The sequence below is a fragment of the Camellia sinensis genome, chromosome 3 (genome assembly GCF_055761805.1).
Source record: "Camellia sinensis isolate YWXY chromosome 3, ASM5576180v1, whole genome shotgun sequence".
In the NCBI taxonomy this organism is placed as follows: Eukaryota; Viridiplantae; Streptophyta; class Magnoliopsida; order Ericales; family Theaceae; genus Camellia; species Camellia sinensis.
Window position 1 is genome coordinate 148158752 of NC_138963.1, and position 17654 is coordinate 148176405.

The 17654-nt window shown below is 34.6% G+C and overlaps 1 protein-coding gene across 1 annotated transcript; it reads right to left on the reverse strand.

The window, feature by feature from the left end:
• Positions 1–2059: 2059 nt before the first annotated feature.
• On the reverse strand, positions 2060–10661 carry LOC114284058 (uncharacterized). The gene is made up of 5 exons (XM_082921119.1): positions 9521–10661; positions 7582–9302; positions 6063–6277; positions 4304–4527; positions 2060–3289 (listed from the first exon to the last, which is right to left on the reverse strand). The coding sequence occupies exons 2-5, from the start codon at positions 9224–9226 to the stop codon at positions 2497–2499; spliced, it is 2877 nt and encodes a 958-aa protein (XP_082777245.1). The 5' UTR covers positions 9227–9302; positions 9521–10661; the 3' UTR covers positions 2060–2496.
• Positions 10662–17654: the final 6993 nt, after the last annotated feature.

The following is a 17654-nucleotide window of genomic DNA, read 5'->3' on the forward strand; positions in this document are numbered from 1 at the left end:
CTTTGCTGAGCAAAACCTGCTCGAAAAAGATTTTTTAAGTTAGTCATACCTGCCAACCTACTTTGCTGAGCAAAACCCGGTCGACAAAGATTTTTGAAGTTGGTTAAACCTACTAACCCACTTCGCCAAGCAAAACCCGCTTGACAAAGATTTTTCAAGTTGGTCAAATCTGCCAACCTACTTTGCTCGACAAAGATTTTCAAAATTGATCAAACCTGCCAATCTACTTCACCAAGCAAAACCCGCTCGACAAAGATTTTCAAAATTAGTCAAACCTGTCAATCTACTTCACCAAGTAAAACCCGCTCAATAAAGATTTTCAAAATTGGTCAAACCTGTCAATCTACTTCACCAAGCAAAACCCGCTCGACAAAGATTTTTCAAGTTGGTCAAACCCGCCAACCTACTTTGTTCGATAAAGATAAAATTGGTCAAACCTGCCAATCTACTTCACCAAGCAAAACCCACTCGATAAAGATTTTTCAAGTTGGTCAAACCTGCCAATATACCTTGCTCGACAAAGATTTTCAAAATTGGTCAAACTTGTCAATCTACTTCACTAAGTAAAACCCGCTTGACAAAGATTTTTCAAGTTGGTCAACCCTGCCAACTTATCTTTTGCCCAAACCAGCTTGGCAAATAGATAAAATTTGTAACCAAAGGGTAGCGTAATTCATATTGCCCTCATGATCCATAAAGCACAAACTCTATTTCAGCATATTTGATCCAAATAATAGTCATTATCCACGTTTGGTATAAAAACTCATATTTTTCAGATAATAAAAATTTGATATAATAATTTGATCTTCCAGGTCCCCTTGATCAGAATAATAGGTGAAATAGATTGGCAAGTTTGACCAATTTTGAAAATCTTGGTCGAGTGGGTTTTGCTCAGCAAAGTAGGTTGGTAGGTTTGACCAACTTGGAAAATCTTTTTTGAACGGGTTTTGCTCGGCAAAGTGGGTTAGCAGGTTTAATCAACTTTGAAAATTTTTGCAGAGTAGGTTGGTGGCTTGTCCAACTGTGGGATTCCTTGTCGAGCGAGTTTTGCTTGCCAATAAGCAAGTTGTTGTTTTGGTAGTTCCTAACAAGATTAGGCATTTTCGGATAAGTCCTAACGAGATTAGGCATTATTGGAATAAGTCCTACCAAGGCTAGGCATTTTCGAAGTAAGTCCTAATGAGATTAGGCATTATTGAAATAAGTTTCAGCAAGGTTAGGCATTTTGGAATAAGCCCTAGCATCCATGTATAGTTCTAGTTAGGCAATATCACACGACTATTTTTATCAGAACAACAAAAAACTTTCACTCTTTCACTAGGTTTAAAGAGAATGAAAGCTTGGGGTCAATTGAGAGGGAATAAAAATAACCACAAGAATTATGTAGGTCAAAGCATTGCCACTTGGTATGGTTATGGATTATCATATATATGACAATTATCAGATTCTTATCAAGTACTGCATTAGTGTTTTATGTTATGCAAAACTTATCAGGATATGAAATCTTATCGATATAGAAGTCTTGAATAACCGGAGATTGTTTGGGAGAAGACTTCTAGAACAATCAAATTACTTGAGAATGCAACACCCTTATGGGTTGAGATACGCAATTTCTCTCTATAAATTAGTCTATTAAATATTTTGATAATATTAGAGGACTGACTTGGGCGTCAGAGGGCCCCGGTTACGACTGGAAGAGTTTTGTTTTGCAAATAATGATCGCGTGGTGATGCAGATCATCTTCTTCGTTGAATTTCTTTATCATCAAATACGATATTTTTTTATATCCGTACAATTAGTAATTGCATTTCTTTATCATCAAATACGATATTTTTTTATATCCGTACAATTAGTAATTGCATCATTTCGGAGGGAGGGGGGGGATTTAGTAATTGTATCTTTCAATGTAAATACTAAATTATAAAAAGATATAGAATGAATATGTCTTCCATGATTCACGAAGTTTAGTGAAGGATAACTCCATCCAGTCAGATTCATCATTTCATTTTCAGCATAAATAAATAAATAACAAAAAAAAACTACTCAAAGTAGACATCAATGGTAGGAATAGCTCCAGCTTTCTCATTATCAAAATCTTGGACTTAACTATGCTACAACTCTCTGTACACTAGCAACATGAACAACAAACCTATCAACAGATCATCTACCTAATGAACTAGCTAACTCAATCAACAAATAAATGAATTTTGAACAAACTCTAGCTTTCTACCCCTAGGGTTAAGGCAATATCAAAATTCAAAACTGAACCTCCTTAAATCCCCCCACCCCCAAATCATCTACGACACAAACCTCTCATCTTTAAGTTTCCTGCCATAAAAAGTCCACAACACCCTCTATCACGAGATCTTTGAACCATCTTCCCGGTGCTGTTCCTGTATTCCCTAACCTGTTCAATATTTCTTCTTTCCTAAGAGGTATATGATCTAATGGCTGGCCCGGAATACAAATCAGTGTGCTCAGACTACGAACAGAATTTCACCTCCCCGAATTCTGGATTCTGACATGCTCATAAGCTTTCAGTGCTTCTGAGGTAAAATTGCCCAAAGCCTCGAAAATCGGAATCAAACCTGCTTGTAAACTACTAGAAGATGCATTATGAACTAATTTAACAGCCTCTGTATGGCTTGCTCTCTCTTCCTGCAATTTCTTTCTCATGGAATCCAAATCCACCTTCAGATCATCCAGTGGTGAGACCCCACCTTCGGAAGGAACAATTGACCCACCAGTTTTGTCCGACATCACATCTTGTTCATGCTCCAATCTTCCCTTTTCCATACGAAGGGTTCTAAGCCGTCTTTCAAAGTCCTTCGACAAGTACTCTGCTTTGAGACTCTGTCTTTGCGCCTCATCTTGTCTCTCCAATAGCTGTCTCAGGCTTGAAGCAAAATTATTCATCGCATTGGCCACCCCAGTTTCTGAAATAGTTTCCATTGCTTGGGACCAATCATTACAAATTACAAAAACTGGTGGAGCTCCAATCCGGCCTGGGGAAAATGGAACGATTCCATCGGCGGTTTCTTCAGGTTCGTGCAATAGGCACCTCAAAAGCCATCCATTTAAAGACTCAATAAAAGATTTTTGAGTGTTAATCCAATCACCAAAATGGCTGCACCATGAGAGCAGCTCCGTCTCAAGTTCCTGAGTGGCCCTCAAGTTCGAATCTCTTCGAGAACCAGTATTTGCTCTCAAGCTACGAGTTTTACTCTCCACGATAGCTTGAAACTGCTTATGGTGACACTTGAGCATGGCTTTCCACATTCTTATCAATCTGTAAATGCAATATGTAAGAAAGAAGTGCATTCAGAATATAATGGTTTAAAAATGTATGATTCATCTTAGCTACACAAGTAAAAGACAAGAAGTAGAGCTCAATGTTGAGAAGTTTGTTAGACAATAAATAGAGTTTGATTCAACTTGTACCCGTTAAAATGACCAAAACTTAACCAATATCATGTAGATTTACGATGTTTGGGTATTGAACTGTCCTTTCTCATTCGTGTACACCAACATAACATGTATTTAAAGAGAACTTTACCTACTGTAAAAATCAAGACAGCAGGGGACCTCAAAGGCAACAATCATTGTACAATTTAGGACCTATTTATTATTGTATTTGAAAACTATTATGTTCTTGGAAACATAAAAATAAATAATTATAAATAAAATAAAAACAAAAAAAAAACATGCTTGATGAAAGTGTGTGCAAAAATTGTTTCCGAGAAATTTCAAGAAAATAGCCCACTTTTAGAATGTTGAACTGTTTTTTGACTCAACTAAAATTCAGTTTCATAAGAAAATGGAGACAATTCCAAAGTGATTGTGTTTTCAAATTTTCCAACAAAAAAAAAAAAAAAATCAAAAATACAAAAATCCAAAAGAAAACAAATAATGAAAATGATACCAAACAGCCCTTATTTTCCTCAAGTGCTGAAATCTTCTGTTTAGCTTCTTTCTTGTATATCTGTATGGTTTCCTATAGTTTTCTTTAGGAGTCCTATTTCCAATCATAATTTCATCTTGGATTCTACATGACATTTATGGCACTCCAGATTGATCATCTCTTGTAATTCGTATTCCGGGAAGTGTACACTCTATGCATGTCCTTATTTGTATTTTATTTACTAGTCAGAAAACAATATTGTTATGTACCAGAAATAAAAAGATATTACAATTCTAGCAACGGAAAAGTTTAGCACTAGGTACAGTTATCTATAATTCAAGCATATCAAAAGGAAAATTTTAAAGAACCTGTTGGTAACAAGGTGAAGAAGCAAGTTCATACCCATAAATTAATTCAGATAATTGGGGCTGCAACTCCTCATCCCTCAACTTGTGAATACGACTCGATATACCGTCAATAGCTTTGATGCAAACGTTAAGTTTTGTTAGCAACTTCCTTATTGAAGCCTGAGTAGCATCAATCTTACTAGACTCAGCTCCTCGGTCATCCAAAGCTTTCAGCCTCTTGCACTGCTTTTCATAGATAACCCGAAGTCTTTCTTCATCCTAAATAAGAGAACATTTTTAGCAAGGATTGTACCAGAACTGCAATAATAAAAAAAGCACCAAAATCCGTAAATGATTTTTTTTTTTTTTTTTTTTAAAAAAAACAAAAAAATGTAATCAAGCTAATTTTCATATATCTAGGTTCACATCCAAAGTTTAAATTATAAGATCATAGCATGGTCACATGTGAGACAACTTTCAAAAATTGACCCTACAACAATGCAAATTCATGAGGATCCTATTATACCAAAATTCTGGCCATGTGAATAATCTATGACATAAGTCTACTAAGTGACCAGGGGTCTGTTTCCCTGGAATAGAAGAGGTCAAACAGTACAGGGGGTCCTACCCCCTTTCTTGAGATTACACATACATGAAGATTAAATTATTCCTTTCTATTTGTGCATTTCCTTCTGTGTGCTCGGGCTATTTCTTTTCTTTTTTCAATAAAGTTGTTTTCATAAAAACAAATAAATAAATAAATAAAAATTGCCCAAAAAATGTAAAAATAAAATCCAATGAGGGTATTAACCACTTAATAGAATTAAGCAAAAGTTTAAAACTAAAAATACATCCAGAATACATTTACCCTCTATGAAGCTCTTAAAAGCTTAAAACTTTAAAGTGCATTTACAATTTACATAATAAATGAAATATATATATATATATATAAGGTTTGTAGTGCATAAGATAACGACAGTGCATGAGTGATCATAGAAGCACAAATGGTTGATATCTTGGCTTAATTTAATATTTTAACAAATTAAAAGTACTATTGCAACTGATATTGAGGTGGGTTACAACATGCTGGAATCTAACTAAATTGAAAAGTCAGAACAATCCAGTCCAATGCTGTTTCATCTTATTTGCAAAATGGCTTTCATAGTAAAGAAGGTTAGAACTCCCAATCTAATATTAGGATATAAAATGACCTGCCAGTACCAACTTAATAAATTCCTTCTTTTTTTTTTTTTGATCAACAACTTAACAAATTCCTATTGTCCTTCAAAGAGATGAAAACACAACAAAAGAGCAATCTACAAAGAGCAAAGATTAAAGCTGTTTTCATTGTTTCATTGGTTTTCTTTCATAACATGATTTGCCATGCATGCATTACCAGATTCACAATATCGCAAAAGATTTTTACTTATAATCACGGCCCATGGGGATGGAGGATTGCGTACTCAACCATATCAGCACAAAAAGTATTTGATGATGCCCATGAATAAGCTCAGCAAAGTGAATAAAACAAAGAGTGTCAGTGACCCAAAGTTGTTCAATGAAGAAATCAAGAAATGAAGAATAAAGAAAATTCAAACCCTATACATATACGGCAGTACTGTAAACTGGATTTAAAATGAGAGCAAAATAACAGGATTCTGTGAGAGAGTAAAAGATGATAGGGGAGGACCCAAATATCACACCAAGATATTATCATTGTAGATATGAAAATATTTTCACATATCAAAAGAAAATATTACACTTACTCACAAGTCATACCGACAGTATGAAACATAAAATGGATTTATCATTACCTTAACTTCCTTGTATAGTTTCTTCTCCCATGCATACAGCTTCTCCAGAGTAGATGAAAGGTTAGTGGGCTTCATATTAGAGTTATTCACTGAGTCCCCATGGTACAATTTTGCCAGTTTCATTGTGCTAAAGGCTAATCTTACAGTTTTCCTGGAAGTTGGGGTTGAAGACGACAAGGGAGGTGCTATCATACACAGAATCCTGGATAAAATCACTGCACAAAGAAACAACACCACCAATAAAGTACCAGGACTAATTTTGTTTGTGGAGACAATAATCTTTTCAGCCAAAGAAATTCAGTAGGTGTATGGCATGCACTAAAAAAGTACACTTTTTTTTGCATACATACACTTTATTTGGGTCAAATCAATCAACATTTTCTCTCCACTTTTCTACACCCTTTTCTATAAAAAGTCAAAAAGTGCACTTATTTAAAACATCCCAAACCACCATTAGCTAGATAAAAAGAATTCCAATCAAAAGCATGAAGTAATCAAATTAATTTAATTACGGTGTATGTTTAAGTCAAGAAAGTAATTTTTGAATCTTTCAAATTGTTTTCATGTACCATGTTCGTGTAGTTTCCTTTAACATTCCATTGAACCAAGAAGAAAGGTCTAACATTTCCATTAACCCAATAAAAAATCATATAAGGTGTCCAATTGACTTTCTTTAATTCTATTTGCCTGTAAAAGTCAGTGTTCCCACCCATAAAACTTTGACACATCCTTAAAGTCTGTCACATCTTGCTAAAGATAATATATAAAATATAAACAACAAACTTTTAAGGATGGGAAATAACAAGAGAAAAAAACACCAGAAAAAAATAGCAATGGAAGAGTCACAGAAATGGTAGCTTATGTAGTAGTTAGTAATTTAAGTACTTGGAAATATAATTTTTACCATACACCTCATTCCACATCTAGAATAATATTCCATTTTACAGGAGGGGAAGGAAAAAAAAAAAAAAAAGGAACTCCATCATGCTACCCACAAAATCCAAGCCTCCAGCAGCCACTACCCCTAACCATGCCAAATGACCTGCAGATGTAGTGGCTCTTTAAAAAAGATGAACATGAAAAACAAAAGAGCTAGACGCAATGTTTTGAAGGGCATTTCAACTGGTTCACACATGCTTGAACACCCAAATAATCTTGATATTCTATGTACTATCATAACAATGGAAAATGCTATACAAAAACTGACAAATCTCACAATCTACACTTGCAAATATGTGATGCAATAATAAAACTACGGTATTTGAAACGAGACCCACAAAAATAACATCACATTAGCATACATTCAAATATTTTGGAGTAATTGTTGGCGTTTGCCTTTTTTCAAATTACTCTCATAAGGGACCAACATTTCCAAGCAAAATTGCCTTTAACAGTAACTTATAAACAAGACATACCAAACTATGAAAAATCATAAAAGATACACTACAGGGAAATTCAAACAACTCAATAATGAACAGAAAGACACAAAACATGAAGACAACAATAGATGAAACAATACCTTTCAGTAAAGTGAACCTAGGCTGATAAGGAAGCTTGCCCACCTCAAGCAACATGGCAACCTCCTTGCCATAACTCGAAGCCGTCGCAAATTCATCCCTGATTTCAGCAGCAACCTCTTGAAGGTCTCGTGTGCCTCGAGCCGATAATGAGGTCAAGCTACTTAACTTGGAGGATTCAGCATCATGTATTGATGCCCCATCTACTTCAAAAGTAACCCCTTTCTTCCTCATAGACCCATGTTCTGATTCGATTGTATCGGAACTTCCTTTATCCTCTTTCACATCAACAGAATGTGTTGCTTCAAAATATTGTTCTTCTGGTACTTCTCTTGAAGTCCCCTCATTGTCTTGCAATGGCACTGACCTTGAACTGCCCTCACCACTCTGTTTTTGTAATGGCACTGTCCTTGAACTGCCCTCACCACTCTGTTTTTGTAATGGCACCGCTCTTGAACTGCCCTCACTGCTCTGTTTCTGTGATGGCACTTCCCTGGAGGAAGTGCCCTCCCCTGAGTTCTTCTTTATCTCTTCATTCAACTTCTTCTTCCCCACGTGAACTTCTCTAAAAGATTCAGTCTCTGTTTCATCTTCCAAATCAGGGATTCCCTCCCTCTCTCTCACCTCATTCGAATCAGGACTACTAGCAACTGACCCATACCCATATTTCCCATAAGAATCATAACCAAGGTAACCACTATCATACACATCAAAGGGATTGAAAAAGTCCCAAGAAGACACCTTCGGCGAAGGAGGCGGCGGCGGATCGACCGGAGGTTTTGGTTGCTGATTCGGAGTTTCAAGAGGCGGGGAACGCATTGGGTACCCAAAAAAACCTGTATTTTCATATGGGTTATAGCTTGAATATGAATTCATATATGAATATGATGATGATTCAGATCCTGCCTGATGAGAAGTCCTTGGATCATAAATTACAGACTGAATGGGGGGCGAAGATCTCTTCATATAATACATTTGAGTATTTGAATTCACTCCAAATGAATCCCAAGCAGTTTGAGGAGGTGAGTTCAACGCATGTGAACCCCAAGCTGTTTGAGGAGGTGGGTATACTCCATATGGTCCTTCACCCCAACCCATCCGAGGAGATGGGTTCACCCCATATGGGCCCCAACCTGTTTGAGGAAGTGGTGGTGGTGGTGGTGGTGGTGAATACGAAGGTTCTTCAATTTCTGGACTACGATGTAAATGAATATGACCCCGTGAAGAACCCAGTTCAGAATCAGACCCAGAAGACAAATGCAAGTGCGAATCATCATGGTCATGATATTGATCGTGATCGTCGTCTGACAAGTGAATGTGCGAGCCCGAACCAGAATGTGATAGCGAGGTCGAAGAAGAAGAATTGTTTTTGTTGTTGTTGTTGTTGTTGTTGGACTTGGACTTGGACTTGCCTTGGTGGGAGGGTAATGTGAGAACAGGGGAAGAAAGAGAGGGAGAGGAGAGGAGGAGCTCTTCGTCGACGAAGCGGCGAAGAGCGTCGCCGACGTCTTTCAACGAATGGAAGTAGGACACGTGGGCGGAGGCGAGGGCGTAGCGGTGGTCGGCGGCGGACTTGATAAGCTCCTTTCTCTCTCTACAACGAATCACCAATGGCAAGTCGTCGGACTTTGATCCTCCACAGCCCATATCATATCAAACCAAAACAACTCAACAAAACCCTAATCCAAAAACCCATATGACTGTTGTTCACTCATCTCTGAACCTGTGGACGCAAATGCACAAGTACAAACCAAAGCATTGTGAAGCATAAACACAAAAATATACATATACATATATATCTATGCTCTTTAGATTTTTAAAAAAAAAAACAAAAAAGAAGAAGAATGAACTTGGAAAGTGTAGCTAACTTTCCTTGCTTGGAAAATTTGATATGAATAAGATATGAAGAATAGAGAGAGAGGATTTGGAGTGAAATCTGACCGTTAAGATTGAGGAAATTGACTCGTTTCCGTCCATGAGATGGAAAGTGTTGTCTGAATTCGATGAATCTGAAAGACTGAGATAGTCCCGAGAGAGAGAGAGAGAGAGAGTGTGTTTTTCTGTGTTTGTATATACTAGTATTTTTTTGTTTGGAGATGTGTGAGAGAGATATCTGTAATCTAATGAAATGTATTGAAGAATAGTCATCATCTTCTTCCGAACGACTTTGAATTTTGGGATTTGTTTTTTTAGTAATTTGAGTGAGTGTGTTGAATGTGTCAGAGATTTCAGGGAAGAGAGAGAAGAGGGGTGGAAACACCCGCCAGTAACGGACAATGTCATTGATTACTATCAATAGACAGCCATAGCCATCATCAAATCATCACAGTGATATATATATATATATATATATATTACTCTCTTTCTCTCTCTAGAAAAGACTTTCTCTCTCATAATTCCAGTACTTGTTTGTAGGTCTTCTGCCGCTGCTTGCTTGCAGTCATGATGGTCACGTTACTAGTAGCCAGCTCCACACTATAATACACAACTTGCCATGTTTTTTTTTCTTTTTTCTTTTTTTTTTGGAACATAGCGGTCTGGGTTATAATTCATTTATTAAATTATAACTCACTTTTATCTATCATAAAAAATTAATTATAGTCATCTTTCCAAAATAATCTATAGTTGTTGCTAATTACCTTTTAGTTAAATTACAAATATATTCTTTCATATTTACTTAAAATATAAATTAATTTTTATGATTTGAAAAATTAAGTATCGTTTAGAAATATATTATTTTAGTAATTTTTAAATTTTTTAGTTAAAATATGAGAAAAAAAATTAGTGGGCTCGTTTGGTTTGATTTTCTGAAAAAATTTTGGGAAATTTTCTCTACAAATAAGTTTTCAAAAATAATCAAACCAAACAAATTTTTCCAAAAAAATTTCTCAAAACTTGTAAACCAAACAAGTTTTCCAAACAAATCTCTCTCTCACACATATCAAATCAATCACTTTTTCCAAAACTCTATCTCAAAATAATTTTCCAAAACATCTTTTAAAAAAAACTAAACCAAACATGTTTTCGTACTTTTTATCTCTAAAACACATCTCTCAAACACAAACCAAACATACCCAGTATATTTGAAATAACTTTTTAATTTTTTACGAAAAGATATTCAAAAAGTAGAAAGAAAATAGATATTTTTTAATATAGATTATAGACTTTTTTAGTAACTTTTTAACTTTTAGACTAAAACAAACACTTGTCAAACGAGACCTTATAAATATTTTATTGGTCATTTTTTATTTAATAGAATTAATTAAAAATGTGAAATTTCTAATTATTCACTCATACAATAATAAAATTATCTAAATTATTCATTGCAATAAAATTTGAACATTATTAAAAATTGTTAATTAATTTGATGATTTATTAATAAAATGACCTATTTATTATGAAATTAAAAACTTTAAAGACATAATATAATTTCTAAAATCACAAGAAGTAATTTATAATTTAAATTAATCTTAGCCTCTGTTTGGCAAGTGAGGTTGGAGGTTTTTTTGGCTATTTTAGCCACAAAAAATAAAATAAGCTATTTTAGCCATAACAAACAAAACATCACATCCAACCCATAATCATTACATTCTTCTCTCACAAAAAAACTCAAAAAAGCCAAAAAGCCAAAAAGCCCTTCCCAAACCAAGCTTTTAAGCCCAGGCTAAAATAGCCAAAAAAACCAAAAAGCCAAAAAGCCAACCCACTTCCCAAACCAAGCCTTAAGAAGTTTGTTTGTAATTTAGCCTTACTTTTTAGTCCAGGTATTTTAGAAAGTGAATATTTTAGTCTTTTATACAATAAAGTGTAAAAAATAGAAAATAATAATAATAATAATATTTTGATAATTCCTTTTTACCTATTTTTAATTATTTTAGCAATTGGTTATTTTAGGTATGAATTATAAAATAATTTTTTATTTATTATAAAAAAAAAGTCTAAAAAAATAAAAAGGTTATGTGATTCAAATAAGTCAATAAACTAATTTTTGTAGCCCCCATTTCCCTACATGATTAGAACTAATTTAGTAGGTGTTTGACATGCATTAAAAAAATATACTTTTTTTATATACATATACTTATTTGGGTCACATCAATCAACATATATCAATATCTTCTCTTTACTTTTCTACCTACTTTCTCTATTTTCTACACATTTTTTTTATAAACAGTCAAAAAGTGCATTTATTTAAAATATCTCAAACCACCCCTTAAAAGATAAAATAAGTTAAAATGTCAATAAGATAAAATATCATATCTAAATTATATCATTTCATTTTTTCTCTCACAAAACTATAAATAAATAAAAAAAGTCAAAAGTTCATTCTAAACGGAACTTTTTTAACTAAATTAAAATAATCAAAAAAATTATGCTAAAAAAGTTTTTCACAAATAAAACTTTAGTTCATCCCTAAGACCATCTCCAACGGTGAACTAAACTTGACATCAAAATCAAATTTTGGTGAAAAAAACACTTTTTGGTGCTCCAACCATTTCACCAAATTGATATCAAAATGAGAATTCAACAAAAAAATCATCAAACTGAGAACAAGGTACTGATTTTACCAAATTACTGTTCCTGACCGTTGGAAGAGCTGAACCGGTCAACCAGCCAGTTGCCCGGCCGGTTGACCAACCGGTCGACCGGTTCCCTTTCAAATAGGTAGGTTCAAACCGGTTAAAAAAGGTTCAAACAAGTAAAAAAAAATTACTCTTACCGGTTGACCAACCGATCGACCACTTCCCTCAATTCTGCTTTGATGCTCACTGTTGGAGCGCCTCGTATCAAATTAAGAAAATTGTCCTTTTTTTTCCTCAAATTTGATGAAAAAAGAAATTTACTATTAGAGATGCTCCAAAGAAGCCTAAATAGGCAGCTTATTTACTACCATTATCATCGCATAATATTACTTTTCCAAACATTTTTTTATAAAGTGTTAAAAAATTACTAAATAAACAAACTTCAAATCATTGCTTAAATAAGCAAACCCCAAACCACAGTTCATCTATTTTTAAATTAAAATTTTTAAAAAAAGAAATGAATAAAAACTCCATTTATTTAATATCAAGTACTCTAATAGAAATTTTTAAAACTTCATCAGAACACCAGTTAACTGGGCGAATGTCCGGCCGGTTGATTTTTTCACAAAATTTTACCTTAAAGTAGTCATCCGAGAGGACATCAGTTAGTGAAAATCTGATGGCTATGAACAATAATTTGATGAAAGGCACGTATATCCTTAATTTGATGAAAAATTTGAAAAATCTTATATTTAATAAAAAATTTGATACTGAGTTAGAACAACAAAAGATAAATTTTTTCATCAAATTTAAATTGATGAACCATTTAGTAAACTATTGAAGCCGGCCTTAAGTGTTGCAAAAACAAACCAAAGTTTTTAAATAAGCAAACCTCAAATCACACTTTACAATTTTTATATTTGATCTTTTTTATTTATTATTATTATTATTTTATTTTTATCATAGCCTTTAATTTTTTATTTTTACTTTTATCCTTGTGTTTCAATTTTTTTTGCAATTTACTCTTATAACTAACTTCTATTCATAATTAAACAAAAAATAATATGTTAACTACCACATAACATAAACATATATTATTATATTGAGATTTGGATTTGGATTTGTATTGGAGGTATAAATTATATACAATAAAATATTTTTATATCACGTGACTATCAATGTGTCATTTTCTATATAATTTTAGACATAAGTTAACTTTTGCAATAAATTTATAAAAACTTACCAACTTTGAGGGGGTAAAGTGAAAAATTAACCAAAGCAAAATGTAATTTACCTTTTAATTTTTTAATGTATAAAAATTATTTTTATAGATAAATTACACTGACACCCCTGAGGTTTGAATTTAATTCAGATTCATCCTCCATCTTTCATAAATTACACTACACTCCCTTGTCAGTATATTTAACTGGGTTAACAAAAAATATAAATTTACTCTAATACCCTCACACTTAACAGGGAAATTACCAATCCTTGATATGATGCACTCTAATAATAAATTTAAAATTTTTCATCAAATCTTGGTACAAGCTCTGTTGTTCAGGAGGACGTTCAGGAGGACATCTGGCCATGAGTAAAATTTGACATTAAGTAAAGCCCAATTGTCTGGAGAGGATGTCTAGGTGAACGTTTAGCTCAACGAGCATTTACAAAAATTGATAAAATGGCAAAAGTTCTATTGATTTGATGAAAATTTTAACTCCTTTCATTTGATTGATTTGATAAAGAGCCATGATAGAGACTGACTCCAATCACCACCCCCACCACCCCCACACACACGTGGCGGGTGGTGATTGGAGGAGCAGGAAAAAAAAGAAAAAAAAATGTAATCAATAAGAGAGAGAGGGGGTCAAAGGGGGTGAGGGAAAAGGGAGCCTGAAACATTTTTGTTTGATAAAACGTTTGGAGCACCATTTTAACCAATTTTTCAGCAAATTTAAATATGATGAATGATTGGAGATGACCTAACAACAAATCCTCCTTTCCATAGGACTCCCACAACTGACTCTCTCCCTCTCATCCCTCATCTCTCATCTCTCAATCATCTTCTTTAGGGTTTGATTCTCTATTCTAATTATATCCTTAATTTTAGTTAAATATATTTTGGTGCGAATTGTGAATCTTCAAATAATTTTGACAATGCCAAATTTCTCTCATCCCCTTCTCTTTGTAACACACCCGTACACTACCAACCATTTGAGATTGGGGGTTGTGATTCAACGATTTGCAATGTAATAGAGTTGAGTGGTGTTAGTAATGGGCGCCCATGTGGCATGACCATTTGAACATAATTTGGATCTTATCCAAATAGGTTTTGAATTGAATTCAAACCTATTTAGGATAACCACTCAGGATATAGATATTATCAGTTTTAACTGATATGGATAAATAATAATAATATATTATATATCTGATATATGGTTATGTGTAACCAAGAGAGAAAAGACGTATGATCTGTTTCTACCCATAAACTGACTCTCTCCCAAGAAACAACGATCAAGTCATTTGCACTGTGATTTGTGTGGGTGATATTCAATCTGTGATATCACCCCACTGCTGGGTTGGTTTATCAGTTTTCTGGAAGCACGTGATTTATCCACGAGATTTTAGATCAATCAAAAGGTATGATCTGATTATTTTATCCGCTGCATGTTTTTGTGTTTTTGATTTACATTGGTATCAGAGCTGTTGATGGATATTTCGTGCTTTCTTTTATCATGTGTATATTTATAAAAGATGTGGAGATCCAAAATATTTCATTTTTATGATCATTGATGTCATTTTTAAGAGCATAAATGATTTTATTTTGAAAAATGGAGTCTGGCAATACAAAAATGGGACCAGAAAACACCCTGGAAGGCGGCGCGTGGTATGCACGCGCCACCTGACGCCGTGAGCTGCAGCCACGCGCTCCCACGCGCTGTCACGCGCCCGCACGCGCCTGCATGCGCCATCACGCGCGCGTCAGCGGCGCTGTCCACGCGCACGCCGTCCGCGCCTCGCACGCGCGCCACGTGCTGGAGCCGAGCGCCGAGCCGCGTTTGAGCCGTGCGTCGAGCCGCTCCGAGCCGGTGCTGTGCCGCGCCGCGTTGAGCCGACTCGCGCCGAATTGCGCTGAGCGGCGCCGAGCCGAGCCGAGCCGTTTTTCCCGCCTGGCTTGGTTCTAAGGCTCTGTTTGTTTGTTTTTTAATTCTGAATTGCGTTAATTGGCCATAATTTATTCGTTATAGCTTTGTTTTAAGCATGGTTGGTACCATTAGACTCAGAATTAATTTTTCTACATTCTGTAAAATTTTGAAAATTTTACGAAAATATAAAATATTTTTTCTGTGTTAATAATTCATGTTTTATGCTTTAAAATGCATCTGGTGTTGCATGATTAAATTTCTGGGGCTGAATTTTTTATTGTAAACTATTGATGTAGTTTACTATTTACTGGTATAGTTATAGCATTTTATCAGATTCTGGAATATTTATTTCTGATTTTATGTGTGTTTATTAGTTATTTAAAATTCCAGAAAATACCAGAAAATTTCAGAAAATTTCAGGATGATGTACTTTCTGTTATGGCATAATTTAAATATTTAATACAGCATATTTTTTTAGAGTTTGTAATATGTTGTAATTAGAGGAGCATAATTATTTATTTATTTATTTATTAGAATTCCATTATTAAATAAATATAGCATGAGTTATTTGTAAATTTACATTAAGATGCTATTGTATGGAATTTATCATGCTTTGTATATGCCATAGCCAGTGGGAGGATATTCGGTTGAGAGAAATCTTTGTAGATTAACTCCCGAAAACTAATATTTTGCGCATAAATTAAATTAAATTTTGGATAATTGTCACCTGTGGCGCAAGAGATGATTACGAGCATAGCGGATTTTCGATCTTGCGACTTGTGTAATATTGTCACTATTTAATTTAGTTTTTTGCGGCAAAATTATATTATGCTAATCAAATTAATCCCAATGTGAATTTCTCTCTAAATTGATTTAACTTATGGAAGTTAATTTGATTGACCTAGACTTAGTAGAGATGTTCAAATGTGAACAAACTAATCCCATTCTTTAGATGAGCAAAAGTCTTGGAGACTTTAGGTCAAACCTTAATTGAGCCAAAGTAAGGAAACATGACTCAAAGTCGCCGTGGTTTTGGTGCCTTGTTTAGCACAATAAAAACTAATGTGTGCGCTATGGTTAGCGGCATACTACGTAGTTTTTGGTTGGCGAGTTTTGGAGTTATGAAATTAGTAAGCCCTCAATAGATCAGTATATGATCTTGACTAATGAGCTGCACGGATTGACTTTGTAATTTGATTTGTAAATAATGTTACATCATTGGATGAAGTAACATTCAAGAGTCACGTCATCCTAGTAATGCGAGCTTAAATAAATTAGTCATTAAGTGTAAGACGAGTAGCCAGTATGAGCAGTGTTTTGCTCTCTACCCAATTATTGGGAGTTGGATGGAGCAAAATTTCATGCACTATAATAGTGTGCGTTGAAATATCACGTGAAGTTAAAAGATTAGCGCTTAGAAGCTGCAAAAATCTATTAACACTAAGTGAAAAGATTAGCGCTTAGTAGCTGCAAAATCTATTAACACTAAGTTAAAAGATTAGCGCTTAGTGGCTGCAAAATCTATTAGCATTGCCAACTTGTCTAAGTCTGGACACTTACTGTTTCCACACTTGAGTGTGAGACATGAGGAGGGGCTTCTTTGTATAATTCCTTAGCTAGGCTAACGTTTTTTTAATAACGTTTAACACTAAGCGCAAACGTTGCGGCATAGTGATGAAAAGGTCAAGGCCGACAAGGTTGTTATGACTCTAAGAATTTGACGCATCACTTGTGAGAGCATTGTGTTGAATTAGACTCTTTAGCCTAATTCGCGCTTAAGTTACTTTGGAGCTGTCATAGTTGATAGCTTATTCTCTCCTTCTTGTGGATAGTAGAATTAATTGCAAGTAACTATGAAGCGAGAAATAGATATGGCAAGAGGAGTATCGTCATCTTTCAACTAGATGCAGTAAAGTGTATGGAGAATAAAATTGACTTGAAAGTGCAGGGGATTAGCACTTACTAGTTAAATTTGCGACTTAGGCGCACTTGATATCTCCATGACATCCCTTTTATGATCTAGTGAATATGACTTAGTCGTGAGTCATTACCCAGTTGGGCCTAAACCTTTAAAACTTGTCTTTGAGAACTCACACATTAAGATGATTGGAATTAGTTTATGACATTGGTCATGAACCGGTGGCTTATTATATTTAATCACATTAATGAGATGATGACACGATGGTTTGAGTAGGCCTTCTTGGGCCCACTCGCTTATGACATCCTACTCTTATATGAATGTGTAACTTTGTTCGCAATGGGTGCGCACAAGTAAGTAGGAAAGCCGTAGAAGGTCATTTGTATTGGCGTATTTAGTCCACTATGATCTTTGTGACTAGATATGTGTAAGGGTATGATAGCTAAGCCTCAATCTCGACACATTTATAGATTACGATACGCATCTGAGTC